At 35.3% G+C, this 24,050-nt stretch overlaps 1 protein-coding gene across 1 annotated transcript; it reads left to right on the top strand.

The window, feature by feature from the left end:
- The first annotated feature begins 727 nt into the window (after positions 1-727).
- On the top strand, positions 728-16,650 carry LOC120884111 (uncharacterized). Its single transcript, XM_078040987.1, has 10 exons — positions 728-830; positions 3,161-3,214; positions 3,844-3,948; positions 4,637-4,690; positions 7,414-7,518; positions 8,321-8,374; positions 8,878-8,982; positions 11,110-11,163; positions 11,820-11,924; positions 15,799-16,650. Exons 1-10 carry the CDS (start codon positions 767-769, stop codon positions 15,825-15,827), a joined length of 729 nt encoding a protein of 242 aa, XP_077897113.1. The 5' UTR covers positions 728-766; the 3' UTR covers positions 15,828-16,650.
- Positions 16,651-24,050: the final 7,400 nt, after the last annotated feature.

The following is a 24,050-nucleotide window of genomic DNA, read 5'->3' as shown; positions in this document are numbered from 1 at the left end:
CAATTTTTCATATCTCTGGTTGTATACAAAGTATATTCACACCAAATTGTGTCTTCATACATATACTCTGGATAATAACGTCCATCACATTTCACCATAATTTTTAACCTCATGGCCCCTCCCTTCCCCTCTCACCCCTCTGCCCTATCTAGAGTTCATCTATTCCTCCCACGATCCCCTCTCCCAACCCGACTGTGAATCAGCCTCCTTATATCAGAGAAAACATCCAGCATTTGGTTTTTTGAAATTGGCTAACTTCACTTAGCATGATCTTCTCTAACTCCATCCATTGACCTGCAAATGCCATGATTTTATTTTCTTTTATTGCTAAGTAATATTCCATTGTGTATATATGCCACATTTTTTAACCCATTCATCTATTGAAGGGCATCTAGGTTGGTTACACAGTTTAGCTATTATGAACTGTGCTGCTATAAACATTGATGTGGCTGTGTTCCTGTAGTATGCTGTTTTTAAGACCTTTGGGACTTTAATATTTCCTTCCTGCAAACTATAGAATGCATCCCCTGAAGCAAGGTGGACAGAATGTATTGTATTCCTAGCTTTCACAATAAGGCTCTGTAGCCTTAAAGAGTTGTTTGGTTTTTTAATTATTGTTGTGCAGAGAATTTGTTTCATATGATTGTAATTGGTACATGAATATATCCAGTATTTTTCTTTGCTCTCAGTTCCTATTTTTTGTCACTTATTTCTTTCATAAGGTGGAACATGCCATGTGTCTAAAATAAAGCCCATCCTGGAAGACATGGGTTATGAACTGGAAGATGAGGAAATTGAGGACTTGAGGAATCACCTTTCCACTAATGATGGTGAGCATGTCATTGCTGCCTTGAGGGAAACTCTAAGTTCCTCTAACAAAACTTATAAATGCATTCATATAGGAAAATCTATTATCTCAGATTACATTTAAATCAAAGATCAGTAATTTGTTAAGCAGTGAGTCCTATTTGCAAGGCTAAGTTCTAATGTGCTGAGGAAATTGATAGTCCTAAGAAGATAGAGAAATAAAATAACATTTCAAAAGGGAAACATCAGACAAGAAATTTTTAAATCAGTCAGAAAAAGTAAAATAGTTTAAATCATCATGAAGTTTAGAAAAAAAAACATGCCTAACAATCTCAGCATTTTTTAAATTGACAGATACAATTATATGTGTAGATTTTTTAAAATCATACAAGAATGAATCAGTCAAGCTAATTAATAAATGCATTATGTTACATATTTATTTTTCTGGTGACAGCATATAATATTTGCTTTCCTCACATTTTCCAAGAATACAATAAATTATCATTAAGTATATTCACCTTGCTATGCAACTGGTTTCTCAAAAATTATTCCTTCTAACTATAATTATTTATCCTTTAATGAATATCTCTCATCATCTTCCTCTAATCATTTCAACCTCTGGTAACCACCATTTTACTTTCTATTCCTATGAGATCAACCTTTCTAGATTCCACATATTAATGAGATCATATGATATTGGTCTTGCTTTACCTGACTTATTTCATTTCACACATGTCCTTCAGTTCTATCCATATTGCTGAAGATGACATGATTTCATTCTTTTATGACTGAATAATATTTTGTTGTCATATATACTACATTTTATTTATCCATACATCCATCAATAGACACTTAAGCTGATTCGATATCTTGCCCATTGTGAACAGTGTTGCAATGAACTTGAGAATGTAGATATCTCTTCATCATACAGATTCCCTTCTTTTGGATATGTACCCAGTGGTGGAATTGCTGGATCATATAGTAATTCAATTTCTAGTTTTTCAAGGAATTTTCATACTTTTTTCCATAATGGCTGTACTAATTTACATTCTTACCAATGGTGTATCAGAGTCCCCTTTCTCTGCATCCTCACCAACATTTGTTATCTTGTGTTCCTTTTAATATTAGACATTTTAACTGGAATGAAATTATCTAATTTTTTTTTTTTGCATTTCCCTACTGATCAATGATGCTGAGCATTTTTTCATGTACTTGAGTTGAAACTACTTAAAGCTGCTCACAGATACCATAAGCAGTTGAGACTAAGTTGAACTTCTTCTTGAGGGACCAAATCATAGGCTGACTCAAATAGCCATATTTTAAAGTCAGAATCTTCTCCATTCATGCCTGCTAAACAGAGAGATAGTTGCCTGTATTTACAAGCCACTTCAAGCAAATCTAGAATAAAAAGTTCCCTATTCATGGTTCCTATTTTGTATAGATTGGTAATTGATTGGTATAGTTTAAGTAACCATCCACATCAGTATACATGTTCTATGATGCCTTAATGAACAGCGAGCCCTAACACTTAGTTTTTTAAAAAATCAATCAAGAGAAAAAAATCAAAGATTTTTCTTGGTATCAAGGTCCTCTGTTTGTAAGCAAAAGAAACTAAATATAGCCACCGGAAGCACAAAAGAAAAATTTAGACGGCCTTGGAGTACTATTTGATTCACAGAATCTAATAAATAGTTGAAAAACCAGAATGGGGAAGGGCACACAAAGGCAACATCAAAGGGCCCAAATAATCATAGGAACTAATTAACGATTTCATCGAGGTAATGAAGCTAGATGAATCACCTTGCATCATTTTTTTTTCAAAATTCAGAGTCTTAGGACAGAGTCAGTCATGGCTAGTTTGAATCACATACCCAATGACCAGGAAAGTGTGGGCACTTTAATTGCCGGTGCCTACAGATTTCTCATGAAGGGTGAGAGGTTATATCCTCCCAGAAAAAGTAATACACTATTACCAAGTGAAGCAGGAATAGATACTAATCAGCAAGTTGGGGTGAGGGATACTCCTCAATTGAATAATATTCAGTTCTCAGCTAATATGATAATATGTAGTTAACATTTTAAAGCATGTTTGACTATATAAAAATAGGTTGGTTTTTTTAATCCTATGAAAAAGAAATAGAAAATGCTATTAAGAAATAAAGCATTCTATAGAGCATCCCCATGTTCATTTGGGGATGAAAACCATTGATAGAAGAAAAGCATTTATAGAAGAAATCAGAGTAAACCTCTGCATTTCAGTGTTTTAATTCTACAAAAAAAAAAAAAAGTCTCCTACCAGGTTTTCTAGGTCTGAGTAACAATGGCTGGGTCTCCTTTGTACCTTATTTTACAGATGAAAGCATGACTAAACTGAATGAGGTGATGGAAAATGTAAAATTATTTACAGGTGAGTGAAAGGTTACAGGGGAAATTATTTTAAATAGCAAAATTCTAATACTTTTAAATATTGTGTTCCCATCATACTGACATTGACACATTAATCTTCTGGATATATTAATAATGTTTACTTTCTAGTAATCCAGATTAATTTTTAATCATATGCTTTTTGAAAAAAAAGTTAAATTATTAAATCTTGATATAATACTGTGTATTTTACAGGTTTTTTAATAATGCATATCACTTTCTCACTGTTTAAATATTCAAAAATATAGGTTGCCTTAGATATTGGTAGATAATACAGTATCATAACTTTTTAGGGATAATTTATCATATAGGCAAAAAATATTATGGATGTTATCTATTTATAGATTTTTTATATAGTCACTTATAAAATAGTCATTCTATTCCATTCTACAACCTCCATTTCAGAGTGTTGATTTATCCAATTATTAGAGCATTCAAAAAGAAATTTTCTCTCTAAAATTAGAAAATTGAGTATTACTTCTGACATCCCCTTAGAATCTAGACTCAGCATTTTGACCATTTAATTCTATAGTTAAACTTAGATGACATTCACAGTTTAAAATCATTTGTTGCTCTAAAATTTTCTCAGTCATCTTCTCTTTCTATTCAAAGGAACCAAGATTGATGCAAATGAAGTAGATGGTGTTTTGAAAACTATGGGGATAGAACTCACATCTAAGGAACACTGGGAGCTACTAAAAACTCTGCCAATGATGTGTGAGCATTTCTAATCATTTTGGTCTTCAAGGAAACTTGGTTTAAGTGTATATATAACTGGGGAAGTGGAGAATCATTGAACATTTATTACATATTTACTTTTATTCAACATATGATTTCTTCCTAGGTGCTGAAGTTAAAGACAAAAGTCCTTGTATTCATGGAGATATTGTAGAGGGTGGAGCTTACTCTATTAAGATTGAGCTTGAGAACTTCATAAATGAATAAATTAAGAAATTTTATTAGTTTATAAAATTTTATTAAATTTTTTAACTTAGGATGCTGTCTTTAGAATGTCTGACAGCCCTAAAACATAAAGAGAAAGAGGGGGAGAAAAGAAGTCAGATAATAACAACAAAATAATAAGGGTTAAATCAGAGAGAAAGTTTCAGCATAGTACAAGGATAAATTTATCTCTACTTTGTTTCTTTGTTTGTGGGGCTGGGGATTGAACCCATGGCCTTGGGCATACAAGACAAGCACTCTACCAACTGAGCTTTATCCCCAGCCTTCTACTTCTTCATTTGATTCTTAAAGCCCAGGAAGAGCAGGCTATGTGGTTAAGAATTTAGGAAATCTATAAGGCAAAGCATGAGAGAATATTGTCTTCTTGAAGTAAAAACCCATGCTGTTGTTATGGATGTCAGTATCACTTTATCTGTGACATCAATTATTTCTTCTATTACAGCTGATGGAAAGGTGTATCACAATCGATTGCTAGATGGTTTAAAGACTTTCCGCAGTGAGTGACAAACAAGTCAAGTAAAACTTCTGGGTTTTTTGTTTTTGTTTTGTTTTGTTTGTACTGGGGCTTGAACCCAGGAGTGCTTTTCCCTGAGCCACAACCCCATCCCTTTTTTATTTTGAGACAGGTTCTCTCTAAGATGTTTGGGCTAACTAAATTGCTAAGACTAACTTTGAACTTGGCAATCTCCCTGCCTCAGACTCCCCCGTCATTGAGATTACAGGCGAGTGCCAAAGTGTCCTGCGCTCATTTCTATCAAGTATAGTTCTATGGACTATTCTAAACACATCTATTAACTTATTTAATTTTCATATGAATACTATTAAGTAGGTACTTTTATTGTCAACATTTCACAAATGAGAGATGTTGATTCATTTACCTAAGGTCCCAGTTTGAACTGGGGAAAAGTGGGGATTTAGACCAATGTTCTTAACCACTATATTTAACAGTTTATTGATACTTTCACCCCCTCCCCATATGATATTTAGTCAGGCTCAGATAAACACTAAATTTGTAGAGGTAATTTACTGTTATGTTAGATTCCACACTTGGTAGCCACAATTATCGCTGTTGTTTCTGCTATATCTCTCTACTATGAAAAATAAATGAAGAATTTATAAGCCTTTTCATTTTCTTTGCTTCAGACATCTACTAAAAATTTTAGCAGCATATCTTATAACATATAAATAAATGTCCTTTTCCTCATCACCCACCCCCATCTCCTGCCTGCCTTGAATGTCTGCATTGCAACTTTGCATTTGTCCCTCCCCTGGGATTTGGTGAGTAGAAATAAGCACCTTTAAAAATTTTTAAGCATAATAATATTTTTATTATTTAATCTATTTCTTAAGGAGGGAAGGTTTTAAAAAATAAACTAGAAACCATTCTGGAAAGCATGAACTATTCACTTGAACAAAATGAAATGAAAGATCTACAGGATCATTTAAAAGTCGATGGTGAGTATTTCTTTAATCACTCACTACTTCCTTTCAGATGAATCTTTGAAGTCTTTAATTAAAATATCTGGAATTTTTTAAAAATATTTTTTAATTGTTAATGGACCTTTATTTTATTTATTTATATGTGGTGTTGAGAATTGAACCAGGTGCTTCACACATGCTCCACCCTCTACCACTGAGCCACAACCCCTACCCTCTGGGATTATTTTTGCTCAATTTCACTAACAAAGTAAGAAGAAATAAAGTACTTATATAGTTGTAATCTTCAAGGATGAAAATATAACTTCTGATTATTAATCTCAATATTGACAGAGAACTGATAAGTGTACTGGTAGATTTAGATTTAGCTAGAAAAAAAAATACTTCAGAGGAAAATTATGGAAGTTGTTGAAACAGATGTGGGAAAAGATCAAAGACTGAAAAAAACAAGTGAGAAGGTAAAAAGGTTTGGAATTGTTTGACAAAGTAATACACAGAGAGGATCATGTTTTTATTGAACAAATATAAGGAAAATGTCAGATGGGGTCGAAATAAAGGATAAGTGATTTCTGATTGAAACCATTAATTCAGCACCAAAAGAGGTATTTTTATATCAAAATGATTATTTAGAAGAAGAATTTAAGTTATAATTTAACATGTTAAAATATCTTCTTTAGAATTCTATAATTGAATATTTAAAAAACAAAAGTCAAGCTGGGTACGGTGGCACATACCTGTAATCCCAGCAGCTTGGAAGGATGAGGCATGAGGATCACAATTCAAAGCCAGTCTTAGCAATGGCAACTCAGTGAGACCCTATCTTTAAATAAAATACAAAATAGGGCTGGAGATGTGGCTCAGTGGTCGAGTGCCTCTGAGTTTAACAACTGTATCCCCCTGCCCCCCCCAAAAAAAAACCTTTCAAGAATGGGCATGGTGGCACATGCCTATAATCCCAGCAGCTCAACAGGCTGAGGCAGGAGGATGGGTTCAAAGCCAACCTCAGCAACTTAGCAAGGCTCTAAGCAACTTAGAGAGACCCTCCTCAAAATAAAAAATAATAATAAAGTAAAAAGAGCTGGGAATGTGGCTCAGTGGTTAAGCACCCTTAGATTCAATCCCTGAAACCAATAAATAAATAAATAAATAAATAAAATCAACAAATATGATCTGTAAAAGTAAAGACCTTAGAAAATTTCATAGGAAAAAAGTGATCCCATTCTATGTAGCAATAAAAATTCTGCCTATATCTAATTTATTCTTTGTACTTTAGATAATGGAAAAATTTCACTGAATTCTTTGATGAATACAGCCAATTTATTTTCTGGTAAGTGAGAAGTAATTAAAAGATATAAGATCAAGATTCTTTGTTGTGTGTGTGTATATATACCTTTTTAATTGTAATTCCAGTCTACAAAAAATGGCACACAAGCCTTATTTTACCAATGTTTTGATGACATGTTTGCTTTTAAAATATGGATGGGTTTCTTATTACCTACTATTTGAGAAATATCAATTTTTTAAGAAGTTCATTTTATTATAGGCTGGCTGGCTTTTCCCCCATTATTTTTAGAACATAAAGAAAAGCATTCTTTTGACCATGCTTAAAGGAAACATGTTCTGGTTTTAGCTCCTTCTTTACAATGCTCTCAGCTAGATTAGCCTCATCGTGTCCTTGTTTTTCTGCAATTATAACTTTTGCATATACTGTTTTAGTATTTTTTTCTTAATGTGGAATCATAGATGAAAATGTTCACTTATCACATTTCCATCTTCTTAAAGGTGATAAGATTAATGCCAGTGACGTACAACTTTGTCTGGGAAAAGTAGGTATTGAATTAACAAAGGATGAAAATAAGGCACTACTGGAGACAGTGCCATTGGATGGTAAGCATTTCAGATATTGCAGTCAACTTCAGATGCTCGTAGGCTTCTGAGTTGTGTGCATAAAGTTCTAGAAGTAAAACTGTTTAACATCCCATTAAAAAATTTAAGAGAAAAAGGCTGGTTCATCAGTAGAGTGCTTTTTTAGCATAGATGAGGCCCTGGGTTCAATAAATAAATAAAAATATTGTGTGAAAAGAGTCAAATCTGTCATAAAAGATCCTGTCCTTACCATTTATATCTTATTTTTTGGATACAATGGTCTCTTTAGGGGTATTGCTACTATGGATAGTTTTAAATACTGGATCCAGTATATAAAAGTGACAAGCCCAAGCTAAAGACAGAAAAGATGATAATCAGATTTATAGAAAGGAAGAAAGGTACAGCTTAGAAAGAAATAAAAGTGAAAGCCAGTGTGGTGGCACATACCTATAATCCTAGCAACTCCAAAGGCTAAGGCAGGAGAATCATAGGTTCAAGGCCAGCCTCAGCAACTGAGTAAGACCTTGTATCAGTGTGGAGATGTAGCTCAGTGATAAAAGCACCCCTAGGTTCAATCCTCAGTACCAAAAATATATTTTTTAAAAAAAGAAAAAAAATCTGTGTTTCAATATCGTAGAGTTCTACTGATAGTACATCAAATGCCAGAAAAAAGAATGGCTAACCCTAAGAATCGTATTACTTTCCTTGCTTCTATCTTTGGGTTTTAAATAAGAAAATTAATTTTATAAGTTACAAGTAATTAAATATTACCGTCTTTCCAAATGTTGACTTCTTTGTGAATTAATTGACCTTTATCTTACAGATAATAAAATGGTGTATAAGAAGAGATTGATTGATGGAGTGAAGACTTACAGAAGTGAGTATAAATTATACTTGAGGACAATAAAACTAAGATTTTAAAGCTTTTGTGTGTACTTGTCTAGAACCTCTCATTTCTCAATGACTATATTACTAATTATGTTACTACATTCTTTAAATTATGAGTTGGCTTCTTATTTCTTATTTCACATTTGCCATAACATACTGTACTATTTGGTCACTGTAGCAAATTTCAAATCTTACTTATGTGTACCAAATTTTGGGTTAGGTTGTCCCCTGCTATAATTCATCAGTTTTGCCTACTTTTCTCTTCCTTCTAGTAAATACCCTAGAAATTGATGTATTAGTGTTTCCTAAAACTTTGATGATAGAGAATTTTTGTCTTCCTAACCTCCAACTGATATTTTTGTTCACTTTAAATACTTATTGTACTGCTGCTTTTTACTTCCTGTTTGTGTTGATTTATTGATAAAAGCAACCATTTTCCCCTCTTTATCATAAATACAAATTTCCTTTATTTTTATCCCTTTTTTTCTTAAGGAGGAAAGGTCAATATTGATAAAATAGATGATGCTCTTGAAACTTTGGGATACTTACTTGACTATGAAGAAATTGAGGAACTGTGTGACCACCTGCCAGTTGATGGTGAGCCTTTCAGAATTGTATTTTCCTAGGGGAACATCTCAAGTATCCTTGTTACTTTCATGAAAAAATTAAGAAGCATACAAGACCAATATTGAAGAATGGAAATGTCTCTTAATATTAACCTAAGATAGAATGTTAATAGTTGCTTATATCTCTGCTACCAGAATTCCTGTGCCAGAAAATGAGACCACATGAGATTGTGCTCAATGTTGGGATAAAGTAGACAATTTAAAAAGTAGAGATTCTGTAAAATTTTTTGAGGGGAGGGAGAATAAAATGATTAAAGAATTCAGAGAGCAATAAACAGAAAAAAAGGAGAAAAAAACAATTGTGGAAATCGTTAAGTTACTTGTACTATAAAATGTGTACAACACATGTTTAACAGTTATATCAATAAATTTGTAGGTATCAAACTTTAGAATCATATAAATTACTCATCCCCTCAAGACTGTGTTCAAGTAGAGTAGAAGCAGATCTCATAAATCTTTATTTTAAAAGCAGCCACTCTACAGTTATTTTTTTTAAGTTTACAATAAAGAAAAATATATTGGCATGTTTACTTAGGATTAGCAGTTTTTTGCATGATGTTTAGCAAAAGAACCTGATCAAAACATTCTGTTTAACTCTAAGCATCTTACCATCTTTATTATCTTATGATAATGCTATATGTTGATTAGTACTTTGATAAGCATTCCAGAAGTGCTAATCTACCAAAGCTTATCTAATATGAACTGATCAAGCTTCAAATCATAAGTCTTTCTATTTGACAAAAAAAAGTGGTCTCCTACTTTTTGTCCAATTCTTTAATTCTTTTTTGTGATTATGTAACACAAAATTATATAAAGCTCCTGTTGGAATTGGATATGGCCCTATCCTAAATTATCTAGAGGGTAGTCCAGCTGAATGTCTCAAAATAAACATTAGTGGAATTTGCCTCTGCTCTGCAGTTACCAAGAATTGAATTTCAAAAATACAGCCAAAGAAACAAAGATACAGCAATAAATTAAAGGGAGCTAAAGAGCAGCTAGAGAGATATTTTAAATACTTTGAATATTTAAGAGGGAATAAATTTCTGCGTTTCAGTGAAGTACTTCTCTTGTTGAGGTGAACTTGTTCATAACCCAGTGTTTGTTTTATTAGTGACTGCTGACACATAAGCAGAAACTTCATGTTTTTTGCCATTGTATCTTCACTGAAAACAGTGCTGGCATACCCAAAAAATATTTGATGAATTAAGAATTGAAAACAACTTCTTATTTTTATCATTTTTATCTTAAGTGCCAATGCGTGAGGAATACAGGAAAATTTAACTGAATATAATAAATGTGTTAATATTTAGATTCCTTTTGTTTTTTCATCTTTATGCTTAAAGAGGAAATTAAAAATATGATTAGAAAAAATTCTAGGTGCCAAGTGTGGTGGGGCACACCTGTAATCCCAGCAGCTCAAGAGCCTGAGGCTTGCAAGTTCAAGGCCAGCCTAGACAATTTAACAAGACCCTGTCTCAAAATTAAAAATAAAAAACTGGGGGTATAAATCAATGGTAGGGAACCACTGGGTTTGATTTCCAGTAGCAAGAAAGAAAGAAAGATGGGGGAGAGAAAGAAAGACAGGAAGGAAGGGAGAGAGGGAGGGACGGAAAGAGGGAGGGGAAGGAAGAATTAAAAATTCTAGGCAACTATTCAATTCTTAACACTTGACTTCACAGTTCACAAATTATATGTAACTGGGACCTTATTAGTCTACTTGGACTGCCATAGACCAATCAGGTTCCTAAACAACAAATATTAATTTTCCTACATTTCTAGAGTCTGGGGAATCCCAAAATCAAGGGCCCAGAAGATTTAGTTTCTGATAGGTTCTCCTTCTGGCTTATAGACAACTTGCCTTCTCACTGTCTTCACTTAGCAGGAAGGAGATTGGGGAGAAAAAGAGAGACATATTTCTTATAAGACTACATTTTTATCAGATTAGTTCCCTACCCTTATGACTTCATTTAACTTTAATTAACCTCTAAAGACCCTATGAATACAGTCACATAGGAGATTAGGGCTTCAACATGTGAATTTTGGAGATTATAATTCAATCCATAGCAAGAACATATCAAAATCATGTCTTGTCTTACAGATGAAAGAAGAGTTCAAATGAATTTACTTCTGGATGAAGTAAATGAATTTTTAGGTGAGTGAGAAGAAATGATGAGAAGAAAAAATGAAAATGATTTCTTAATACATAAAAAAATAAGTTATTTTTAAAAGTGTTTTCTGTTAACTTGTTCATTGTATATTGATCCTGTCATTGTATCTATTTTTACTGGTAACTATACACAACTAATCATACATGCTTTGTAAATTTTTATTTATCACTGTAATAAGTTGTTACCCACATCTTATTTAAAAGGTCACAGTGTAGTGCCTAAGTAACAATTCTGTTGAGTTTTTTAATAATATAATTCTTATTCTGTTTTAATAGCAAGATGTCAAAGCAAATTACACACATGACATCTGTGAACATGGTCACAATTAAGGCAAAAATAAAAGAATATGACAAATATTAACATGATGGCAGAATGATTTACACCAACTCATTTAGAGATTGTTACAGAAACACCAACTTTTGGTGAGCTATGTTTGTTTTTTCTTCCCCAAATTAAAGAGCTCCCTTTTATCAGAAATAAATTCTATTTTTAATCCCCCTTTTAATTCTATTTAATTATACAACATTCAGTGTTTCCATTGTTTTTATTCTGCATTTGGAGGCAATGGTACACAGAATAGTTATTTTTGTTGGTATTTACAAATGGAATTTGACCACTTAATTTTATTTTATTTTCTAAGGAAAAGAAATAAACTATGAAGACGTGCAAGATGTTCTGGAAAACATAGGGTTAAGAATCCACCAGAAGGAAAACTCTGTGTTAATGAAAACTTTGCCACGTGATGGTAAGCATTTTCATTTATTTATTTATTTACTTTAAATATATATTCTTTTTTGTTGTAGGTGAACACAATACTTTTGTTTTATTTATTTATTTTTATGTGGTGCTAAGGATCAAACCCAGCACCTTACACGTGCTAGGCAAGCGCTCCACTGCTGAGCAACAACCCCAGCCCCAGCATTAAATTTATTAATGAGGTATTTGTTCATCCAATAAAAACAATTTAGTGGTCATTGGGTACTAGACATTATAATAGGCTCCAAGTTACCAAGATGAATAAGACAAAGTTCAGATCCTAGAAGAACTCAACTTACACATAGATAACACATGCAAAAAAATGTTATATTCTATGGTAAATGCTATAATATTAATAAGTTTGTATTACTATGAAAGAAGGAGAGATTGAGCAACTATGCCTATAGACTTCCAACTTCACAGAGTGGATATTATTTTAAATTAGCTGATAAACTTTAACAGTAGGGGATGTCAAAAACTGAAATAAAAAGCAATGAAAAACCACAAAATCATACCTAACCATGGCAAATTTGGGTAACCTTGAATTTCACATTGATATAGTAAAAAGTACATGGCAGTAGTCATAATATATGGTAAAATACCTTAAGTCAATCTAAGCAATGACTTAAATATTATCTATATGTAAAACAATGATGGTGTAGATAAAACAAAATAATTAATATGAAATTTTTTAATGTTTTTAAATATTTAAGGTATAGAACAAAATGTTAGTTACTATATTTTTAATGAATCAACATTCAGTTGTGGCTATTAAATAATTTCTATTTTTAAGGCACTTTTTGAGATTCCAGAAATATGAAGATATCTGCCAGAGTCCTACTATTCAAAATAAAATGTTTTTTGCACTTTAAAAGTTTGTAATTTGGAGCTGTGATTGTAGCTCAATGGTAGAACACTTGCCTAGCATGTGTGAGGCACTGGGTTTGATCCTCAACACCACATAAAAATTTAAAAATAAAATAAAGGTATTGTGTCCATCTACAAATAAAAAGATTTTTAGTTGAGTAAGGCAGAGGTAAATGTCTTAAATACTTCTGGATAAACATAGCAGACTGCATATTTACATTCATTACTGCTGCTTTCTAAAATGGAAAAAGGATGTAAAAGAAATGAAAAGGTATAATCTACAAAGACGAAGAGTCTAGGGAACATGATAGCAGATATGGGATGTTAATTGAATTTTTAAAAACAAAGTAGATGGGACAAGTGCTGGCGAGGATGTGGGGGGAAAGGGTACACTTGTACATTGCTGGTGGGACTGCAAATTGGTGCAGCCAGTTTGGAAAGCAGTATGGAGATTCCTTGGAAAGCTGAGAATGGAACCACCATTTGACCCAGCTATTCCCCTTCTCGGACTATACCCAAAAGACCTTAAAAGAGCATACTACAGGGACACAGCTACATCAATATTCATAGCAGCACAATTCACAATAGCTAGACCCTAGAACCAACCCAAATGCCCTTCAATAGATGAATGGATAAAAAAAAGTGGCATTTATACATAATGGAATATTACTCAGCACTAAAAAATAACAAAATCATGGCATTTGCAGGGAAATGGATGGCATTAGAGCAGATTATGCTAAGTGAAGCTAGCCAATCCCTAAAAAACAAATGCTGAATGTCTTCTTTGATATAAGGGGGGTAACTCAAAACAGAGCAGGGAGGAAGAGCATGAGAAGAAGATTACCATTAAATAGGGACGAAAGGTGGGAGGGAAAGGGAGAGAGAAGGGGAATTGCACAGAAAATGGAAGGAGACCCTCATTGTTATGCAAAATTACACATAAGATGGTGTGAGGGAGAAGAAAAAAGAGAGAAAAATGTGTCACAGTAGATTAGGTAGAGAGAGGTGATGGAAGGGGAGGGGAGGGGAGGGGGGATAGGAAGGGTAGCAGAATACAACAGACACTAGTATGGCTGTATGTATAAACGTGGCTGTGTAACCAATGTGATACTGCAGTCTGTACATGTGGAAAAATAAGAATTTATACCCCATTTGAATCAAATGTATGATATGTCAAGATCATTGTATTGTTTTGAGCAACTAATAAAAATTAAAAAAAAAAAAGTAGATGGAACACAAAGCTAAAAACCAAGTCTGAAAAGCGGGTAAGCCAGGAAGAATAAATCCACTTCATATCACAAAACTAAAAGGTTCAAGAAGTAGACAGATCCCTCCACAGTGAGACATATGTGGTATATGGGTAAAAATAGAAAAATTGGCAGAAAGTCTTGTAAAAGAACAATTTGATCTACAGAACCCTTTCCTCACTTCACAGCTGGGCAAATATCTCTTCTCCAAGCAGTATAGAGAATTAGTCTCTAGAGAGGTTAGACCAGAGAAACTCTGGGATATCAGACTCAGACAATATTAGGAGTAAGTCCTCTATGAAAACAGAGAAATTAAGTGAAAATGTATTGCATTGTTAGATCCTGTATATTCTATTTATCCCACCTGTCTGCCCATATGCTGGCAGGAAATTCTAATTAATGTCCTTCATTCAGATACTGACATCTGCAGCTTGCAGCAAAAAAGAGAGAGATTGACATGTTGTTACTGCAATACAAACATCTCACTCTTAAATGTAGACAACCAGGAATCATAAGATTTATAAGAAACATCTCTTACATGAAAGACATAGATAAGAACTAGCATAAAATAAGGATCTTGGAAGAGATAGAGCCAAAGCAGACATCAGGAAAATAATTTAAAACAGTTTTAACTAATATCTTCAAATAATAATAAAGGCCATTGTTATGAAACAAGAAAAGGGAGTTATGCAATAAAATAGGAAGCACAATGAAAAATAAATACTGAAAAAATAGAAAAATTAAAAAGTAGAATTTTTTGGTGGGTATTGAGGATGGAACTCATAGGCGCTTTACCACCAAACTACATGCCTGTGCCTTTATTATTTTGAGACAGGTTCTAAGTTGCTGAGGGTCTCACTAAGTGCTGAGACTGGCTTCAAATTTGTAATCCTCTTGTCTCAGCCTCCCAAGTCACTGGGATTACAGGTGTGAAGAATAAATCCACTTCATACCTGATTAAAAAAAAAATTCTGCCATAGCACCCAGAATTTTTTTTTAATCAGAAATTTAGAAGTTCAACAGAAGGGACTAGATATGTAGTTCAGTGTAGAGCACTTGCATAGCATGCATGAAGCCTTGGGTTCTATCCCCAGCATTGCCAAGTATGTGATACAATATATATATTTATACAAAAATTCAATGGAAGGACTAGAAGATGAAGATGAATTTGAATATTAGAACAAAAAGATAGAGATGGAAAATAAGGAATAAGATGAATCAATCCTAGTAGACTGACATCTAAATATAGATTACTCAAAAGAGAAAATGATAAAATGGAGCAGAGGAAATTATAAAAGAAATTGTACAAGAAATGTTGCCAGATCTAAAAGAATGTGACTTCAGATGGAAAGGGTTTACCAAGTACCCAGCACAAAAATGGAAAAGATCCACAGAGCATGTTACAAAACACCAGAATCCAAAAAGAATGGGATCATAAAAATATGATTCAGAGTAGTATGAACGGTGTTTGACTATCAACAGCTCTGGAAGCTAAAGGACAACTGTAATATCTTCAAAATTATTAGAAAATGTTTTTAATCTGGAATTCCGTATCAGGTATAATGATAAAACACATTCACACATATTTATAAATAAAACATTTTTTGAGAAAAAGCTCAGAAAAAAACAATTTCCATGTAAATACCCTGTCTTAAGTAAAGGACTGACTTCTGGCATGATAGGATGAAGGGCTCCACCGACCCATTTACCAGTGAAACCTGTAAATATTATTTTTTATTTTTATTCTAGAAATGAACCCAAAGGCAAACAGTAAATGAACAATCATCCATTCAGGCAATTTTATAAAAACACTGTAAAAAAGGCAAGAGTCTGTGATACTTCAGTGAAGACCACTGTATCCTTCCTCTTTCCCAGCCCAGTGAGACAGGCTCCACATCAGACTGCTTCTGACAAAAAAACAGAGATATCTTCCCACCCGCCAACCCCCAGTCCCAATCAAGGGGCCTTCTTCCTGGGAGGAGCAGGACTTCAGCGATTCTTCTCGTGCCTCTGGCTACCTATTTCTGAAGCTAAACCTTGGAAAAGTACAGGGGTGTGGGCTTCCTTCTTTCTCCCAGCATTTCTCCTGGAATGGAGGCTTTACCTTCAGCTTGGCACACTGAGAATACTGGGGCCCCAGCTGCCCTCACTCTGGCTCATGAAACATTGATTTCACACCAGGGGAGACAACAGGAGGGGATTTCAAACTTCTGATTCCTTCCCTCAGCCATGCACTCAGCTCTTAAGGCAGAAGTTCACTCTAGAGAGAAGCTTTGCTGTTGTCCCTCCCCCGAGCTCCAAGACCCTGCCTCAAGAGTTTTTCCATAGGGGAGAAACAGGTAGTTTCTAATCTCTTCACAAAATACCTGATTTCATTTGCAGCAGATCTTCGAAAAGTTCAAGCTAACGACATTCTCAAGAACAGTGGTAAAAAGCATCTGAGAAGAGATATATAGATTTAATAATGCAGATACAACTGTATAACCAATGTGATCCTGCAATCTGTACATGTGGAAAAGTGAGAATTCATACCCCCATTTGAATCAAATGTATAATATGTCAAGATCATGTATTGTCATGAGCAACAAATAAAAAAATATGTTCACACAATAAAACAATATAATTTGATCAATTTTATTCCCCAGTACCTCCACTTTCCCTCCCTTCCTCTTTTCATTGTAGACCAATGGTACAGAATAGAGGATACAGAGACAAACCCACATAAATATGGTTATGTCATACTAGACAAAGGTGCCAAAAACATTCACTGGAGAAAAGATGGCCTATCCAACAAATTGTGCTGGCAAAACTGGAAATCCATATGTAGCAAAATGAAATTAAACCTCTCTCACTCTGCACAAAAATCAACTCAAAGTGGATCAAAGACTTAGGCACTAGAACAGATACCCTGCACCTAATAGAAGAAAAAATAGGCCCAAATATTCTCCATGTCGGCCTAGGAGCTGACTTCCTTAACAAGACTCCTAAAGTGCAAGAAGTAAAATCAAGAATCAATAAATGGGATGGATTCAAATTTAAAAACTTCTTTTCAGCAAAGGAAACAATAACATGAGAAGAGAGCCTACAGATTGGGAGAAAATATTTACCACATGCACCTCCAATAAAGCATTAACCTCTAGGATATATAAAGAACTCAAAAACTTAACACACACACACAAAAAAAAAAAAAACCAATAAATAAATGGGCTAAAGAACAGAATTAGATAAATCTCCCCAAAACTCAGAAAGGAGACAGAGAACAGAAAATCTGAGAGGTGGTGACAAAATAAATTCTCTAAAATCAATATTACAAAGATGGAAACATGGAAAGACTAGAAATTGGGTAACCGGTGTAAAAAATAAGGTCAGAAACCCTAATCCTGAACCTGGACCAGTGTGGACAAAGGGTAGAGGGAGAACAGAGAGGAAAAAGGAAAAAAGGGAGCATAAAATCACAGAAGCTCACCCCCTTAACAACATTTGGAAAGAGCAACGGACCATATTAAAAAATGTTAGGAGTAATAGTGTCCTCAAACCAGATCAAGCAGTTTAATACCAATTTGAGAATAGAAATCATCCTGAATTGTGTAGCCATTATGTGGCGCACACAACTGACCAATCACACTTGAAATCATCTGTCAGAGCCCTGGTGGAGTAGGGGCACCCCACGGAGCATCCCAGAACCCCAGGTAGGGCATGCTCCATGCAGTCTCTACAAAAGCCCAGGCAGGGACCAGGAACCAGGAAGGGAAGGAGCACCCTGTGCAACCTCCACAAAAGCCCAGGTAGGGAAGAGGAGCCCCACCAACCTCTGCATAAGCTCAGGCAGGGAAGGAGTATCCCACCAGAGTCTCCAGAACTCCAGCAGGGAAGGAACACTGCCGCAGTCTGGCTGGGCACAATTCAGGAGCCACTTGTCAAAAGAAACTAACTTTATTTTTAGAACTACAAACGCCAAACAAAAAAGCTCCTCAGGAAAAAACCTTCAGAGCCCAACTGCCACCACCGGCTTCCCACAAGCCTCTCACCCACACAAGCCTCTCCACCTCCCACAATCCTCTTGCTCTTGAGGCCGATTGGCTGCTCAAAGAAGTCCCCCAATGAGCAGCTCCATGGTCTGAAAGGGCGGGGAAACAGCCCAATGAACATCACCGCAGAGGAGCCAATCAGCTAGATGTTGCTGGGGCCGCTGGGAGCCAATCATCAGCCGGCAGCTGGAAGTTTGCTGGCAGCTGGAAGTTTGCTGGGGCCCCTTTGGCTGTGGCTCTCAACAGAACACTCTGTGCAGTGTCTAGAGGAGCTGAGGCAGAGAAGGAACACTCCACAGCATCCCAGGAACCTGAGCAGAGAAAGAGAGCTCTCTGTGCACCAAAACACCCCACCCCCACCCCTCTCACAGAACCTCAGCAGAAAGGGAGCACCAGGCACTCCAGTAGTGCTATTCAGGAGCAGGACAGAGAAGAGTGGTGGCCCACAAGTCACAGGCAGTTTGGGCCCCAAGCAGAAGAAAAGGAAACCCTAGGACTGCTGCCCTTGCTGTCTACTTAAGCTAGGGGAAAGAAAATGGGAAATTGCCTGAGTCCTAAGAAGTCAAGAGAAACCATGCCCCTGACTATGGCCACAGTTTGAATGGGGCCCACCCAGGAGGAAAGCTGCCTAGGTAACATAGGGGGATTGTCCACAGATTATTGCAGCACCCAGCAGAAGGTCAGGCCCAGAAAAATGTACGCGTCCCGGGAAACTTAAAAAGGTATGTTTGGACCAAGATCATCATTACCAGTGGGTAGCTGGTTAAAGTTACCTGGATCTAAGGCAGTGAATTGCTATAGCACAAAGCCTGACCTGTCACCACAACAGTCCCTAAACACTGGTGGGACACTGGTTGGACACTACATCAACCCCAGTCAGTAGAAAGAAATAGCACCCACTACACCCAACTGGGGTAGTGGAAGATAAAACCCAGGTGAACCAGTTGAATTGCCCTACTCAGTAGTAAGGACAGTACCCCTGTAAGCTGTCAGCCAGGGGAAACACTTCTGTACCAAAGATCACCCAAGGAGAACCCACGACCACAGGAATGTGCTTGTAGACAGCCATCAGGCTCTACACCACCTTGTAAAGGATTCTATATGGGGGAGGTGATACAAGGAGACCCACAGCAATAACCCAAAGCCCCACATCCTGATCTCTAGCACACAATAGGAAAAAAAACAACAGACAAAATACTATACCCTCTGAGCAGCAGTCTAGGCCCCTGAGCCAACAAACAAGTACCAGCTAGTAAAAGGTTCATAGCAACCAGGAAAGTGGATCCTGCACTCCAGCACCTCTGGAGGGATCCAAAACCAAAGGTTGATGAACATCCTCAAAATGTCCCAAACCCTAATGAAACCAAAATCAAAATTCAACAAGAACTTTTTTCACCTTGCATGGTTTACTATAACTGTAACATCAACTTTGATTGTGTAAAGGTCCGGCGAAACGTCGGAGGAAGAGACCACAAGAGACTGTCTTATGCAACAGCAGAAGGGTGGGTTTATTTGGAGACCAGCATGCAAGGGCTCTCTCTATAGCAAAGAGAGATAGAGCCCTGAGAACAGCTTGAGCAGAGCTTATATACTTTTCTTGGAGAGGGCAGGGAGGGAAGTTCATTGATGGGTCAGGGCGAGTGAGCAGTTTGCCTGCAACCGAGTGAGGGAGTGCATCCTGCAGTTTGGCAGTTGGGGACAGCACATTCTGGGAACAAGATTAGCAAACAGTTCACAGTTGGGGACAACACATCCTGGGAACAAGATTTCAATAGTGTTTTGTTAAGCATATAGAAAAACAGAGTGACAAGTACCTATTTTATTAACCTTTCATTTGTATTAACCACTCTTTGTTTTGATTGATAGTTGTTACCATTTGGTGTATTTCTTCTAATAGTTTAAAAGTGTTAATTGGAATTATTCTTTTTATCTCTGTTTTCTTAGCTCTAGTTTATACTTGCTCCTCTCTCTCCCTATTCTGCCTTTTACACTCTCTGCTACTTCCTCAAATCCATCTTATCCATTTCTATATCCTTTTTACCCTGGTCTGTATGATTCTTTTCTATCTTTTCTTTCCTTTTTTCTCTTTCTTTTGCATAGTCATTCTCTCTTCTCTTACACCCATAGAATGTTATAGCAATTTTACAATATATAATAACAATTTTTTTTACCTACTCCAAAATTTTACAAGTTGGATCAGAGAAACTGTTGAGAACAATATCAACATTTTTTTTTCTATTTCATAAGGTTGAAAAGTATGTGGCTTGGCTCTGAAGTGATTGCAGTAAATAGGGCTCAATGACTTCTCTCAAAGCAGTCATTACAGTACTGACATTGTGATTAGCAGAGATCACACATTGAGCTAAACTATCAATACTTGGTTGTTCACCCGACACAGGGTTCCTAAGAGAAAGAAGCCCATGAAATAGTCCTTTGATTAAAAGAAGAAGTGGTAACCATCCCAAAAGATGGGCAGGCATACAAGCAATATGAAAAAGCAAGGGAAGAACCACCACAAAAAGCCCATAACACTTCAATAACTGACTCCATACCCACCACAGTGGAGAAAATGTCAGAGGACAAATTTAGAAAGTTCATAGTTAAAATGATCAGTGAGCTAAAAGGAGATGTACAGGATTAAATTAGAAAATACAGAAAGTGAAAGATCACTTCAGTAGAGAGAGACAGATCCTGAAAAAGAACCAAACAGAAATTCTGGAAGTGAAAGTTTCAATAAACCAAATTAAAAATCTAATGGAAAGCATCACCAATAGATTAGACCAATTTGAAGATAGATTTGAAGGCCTTGAAAACAAAATGTATTATATATATATATATATTAGTTGTAGTCAGCCACAATACCTTTACTTTATTTATTTATTTTTATGTGGTGCTGAGGATCAAACCCAGCACCTCTAGGCAAGGGCTCTACCACTGAGCCATAACCCCAGCCCCATAAAATATATTATCTTGAAAATAAAGTTTACCATAAATAAAAAATGTTAAGAGACTATGACAAAAATATTCAAGAAATTTGAGACAACATCATGAAACCAAATTTAAGAATCAATGGAGTAGATGAAGTTTTCAAAATACAAACTAAAGGGATGACACAACATTTTCAATGAAATAAAATTTAAAAATTTTCCACATCTTAGAAATTAAATGTAAATTCAAATACAAGAGGCATACAGAGGGCTGGGGATATAGTTCAGTTGTTAGAGTGCCTGCCTCGAATGAACAGGGTTCAATCCCCAACACCACAAAAAAAAAAAAAAAAAAAAAAAAAAACAGAGGCATACAGAGCTCCTAATATACAGAATAAGATCTTCATCAAGACATGATAATGAAAATGTGTAATATACAAAATAAGGTCAGAATTTTTTAAAGATGCCAGAGAAAAATAGCAAGTCACATTTAGAGGTAAACTAATTTTGATCTCAAATGATTTCTCAACCTAGACACTAAATCCAGGAGGGCTTAGAATAATCTATACCAAGCTCTGAAAGAAATGGATGCAAACCAAGATTACTAAACCCAGAAAAATTGGCCTTCAGAATTGAAGATGCAATAAAAAAACTTTCCACAATAAACGAACTGAAAGAATTCATAATCACAAATCTGCACTAAAAAAAAAAACATACTCAATGAGCCTGCAGAATGGAGAAAATCTTTGCCACCCACACCTCAGATAGAGCATTAATCTCCAATATATATAAAGAACTCAAAAACTTAATACCAAAAATAAATAACACAATCAATAAATGGACAAAGGAACTGAACAAGCACTTCGCAGAAGAAATGTGAATGATCAACAAATATATGAAAAAATGTTCAACATCTTTAGCAATTAGAGAAATGCAAATTAAACTACAATGAGATTTCATCTTACTCCAATCAGAATGGCAATTAGTAAGAACACAAGTAACAATGTTGGTGAGGATGTGGGGAAAGGGTACACTCATAAATTGTTGGTGATACTGAAAATTGGTGCAACCACTCTGGAAAACTGTAAGGAGGTTCCTCAAAAAATTAGCATTTGACCTAGTCATCACATTCCTTGGCATACACCCAAAGTACTTAAAATCAGCATACTATAGTGAAATAGACACATCAAATTTATAGCAGCTCAATTCATAATAGCTAAGCTATGGAACTGGCTTACATAGCCTTTAAAAATGAATGAATAAAGAAACTGTAGAATATATCCACAATGGAATATTACTCAAACTTAAAGAAGAATGAAATTACGGCATTTGCCAGTAAATGGATGGAACTGGAGAATATCATGTTAAGTGAAATAAGCCAATGCCAAGAAAACAAAGATCAATGATCTCTCCAATATGTGGATGCTAACACACAGTAGAGTGGGGGGTGGTAAGTCAAAATTCATTGGATCAGACAAGGGGGAATGAAGGATGGGAGAGGGTGGGAATAGGAAAGATGGTAGAATTAATCAGACATGTATGTTCATATATAAATACACAGTGAAACTCCACATCATATACAACCACAAGAATGGGAAGTTATATTCCATGTTTGTGTAATATGTCAAAACACACTCTGCTATCATGTGTATCTAAAAAGAACAAATAAAAAATGAAACTTAAAATTTAAAATATCTATACTGAGATTCCATCTCACTCCAGTCAGAATGGCAATTATTGAGAATACAAGTAACAATATATGTTGATGAGGGCGTGGGGAAAAGGGTACACTCATACATTGCTGGTGGGATTGCAAATTGGTGCAACCACTATGGAAAGCACTATGGAGATTCTTCAGAAAACTTTGAATGGAACTACCACTTGACCCAGTTATCCCACTCCTCTTTATATACCCAAAGATTTGAAATTGGCATTCTACAGTGATTCAGCCACATGAATGTTTATAGCAGCTGAATTCACAGTAGCTAAGTTATGGAATGAACTTTCCACAGATGAATGTATAAAGAAAATGTGGTACAAAATACACAATAGATGGAACTGGAGACTATAATACTAAGTGAAATAAGCCAAACTCAAAAAGTCAAAGGTCAAATATTTTATCTGATATGCTAGTCTAAAATTAGGGGAAAGAGAGGGTGGGGGAAGAAAGAAAGAAGGAAAGAAATAGTGTGTGGAGGGACAATTCTATCAAAATAAAAGAAAGACCAGGAGAGGAGAGTAGAAGGGGATGGAAGGGTAGGGAGGAGGGACAAGATAAGAGAAAAACAGTGAAATGAATCAGATCTAATTTTCCAATCCTACATAGATGAATATAATACAGTGAATCTCACCATTATGTATATCCATGAGACACTAATTTTATAAAAATTGTAAATGAATAGGAAGATTAGTAGATTAGAGGAAGGGAACAGAGGGAGTGAGGAAGGGGATGACAAGGGCAAGTACTGGAGACATATTTGGAGCAAATTTTACTCTATGCATTTATAATTATGTCAAAATAAATCCTGATGTTATGTATAACTATTAACCAATAAAAAATAATAAAAAGAAAAATGAAGGAGAAATAAAGACATTCTTAGATATATAAAAAATGAGCTCATTGCTAGTAAATCTACCTTATAAAAAACACTAAAGTAAGTTCTTACGCTAAGAATAAGTGGCCCCGTATGGTAATTTAAAGAAACTACCATAGTATGTGATTTTCCAAAATGAAGGAATTACATATTTAAAAAGGAAAATAATGGATTTAGCATCAAGAATTCTAACACAAGGGCTGGGTTGTGACTCAGGGGTAGACAGCGCTTGCCTAGCACACATGAGGCACTGGGTTTCATCCCTGGAACTACATAAAAAATAAAATGAAACTAAAATAAAATAATGGTATTGTGTCCATCCATAACTAAAAAAAAGTTTTAAAAAAATAATTCTAACACAAGAATAAAGAGAATTTTCAGGAAAATGGCAAAAGGAAATGATCAGCAGCTATGCATCAGGACTGGAGAGTAATTGGCCCGGATTAGAAGTC

Source organism: Ictidomys tridecemlineatus, chromosome 3 (assembly GCF_052094955.1).
Source record: "Ictidomys tridecemlineatus isolate mIctTri1 chromosome 3, mIctTri1.hap1, whole genome shotgun sequence".
Lineage (NCBI taxonomy): Eukaryota > Metazoa > Chordata > Mammalia > Rodentia > Sciuridae > Ictidomys > Ictidomys tridecemlineatus.
Note: the sequence above shows the minus strand (reverse complement) of the source record. Positions and strands in the feature narration are given on the sequence as shown.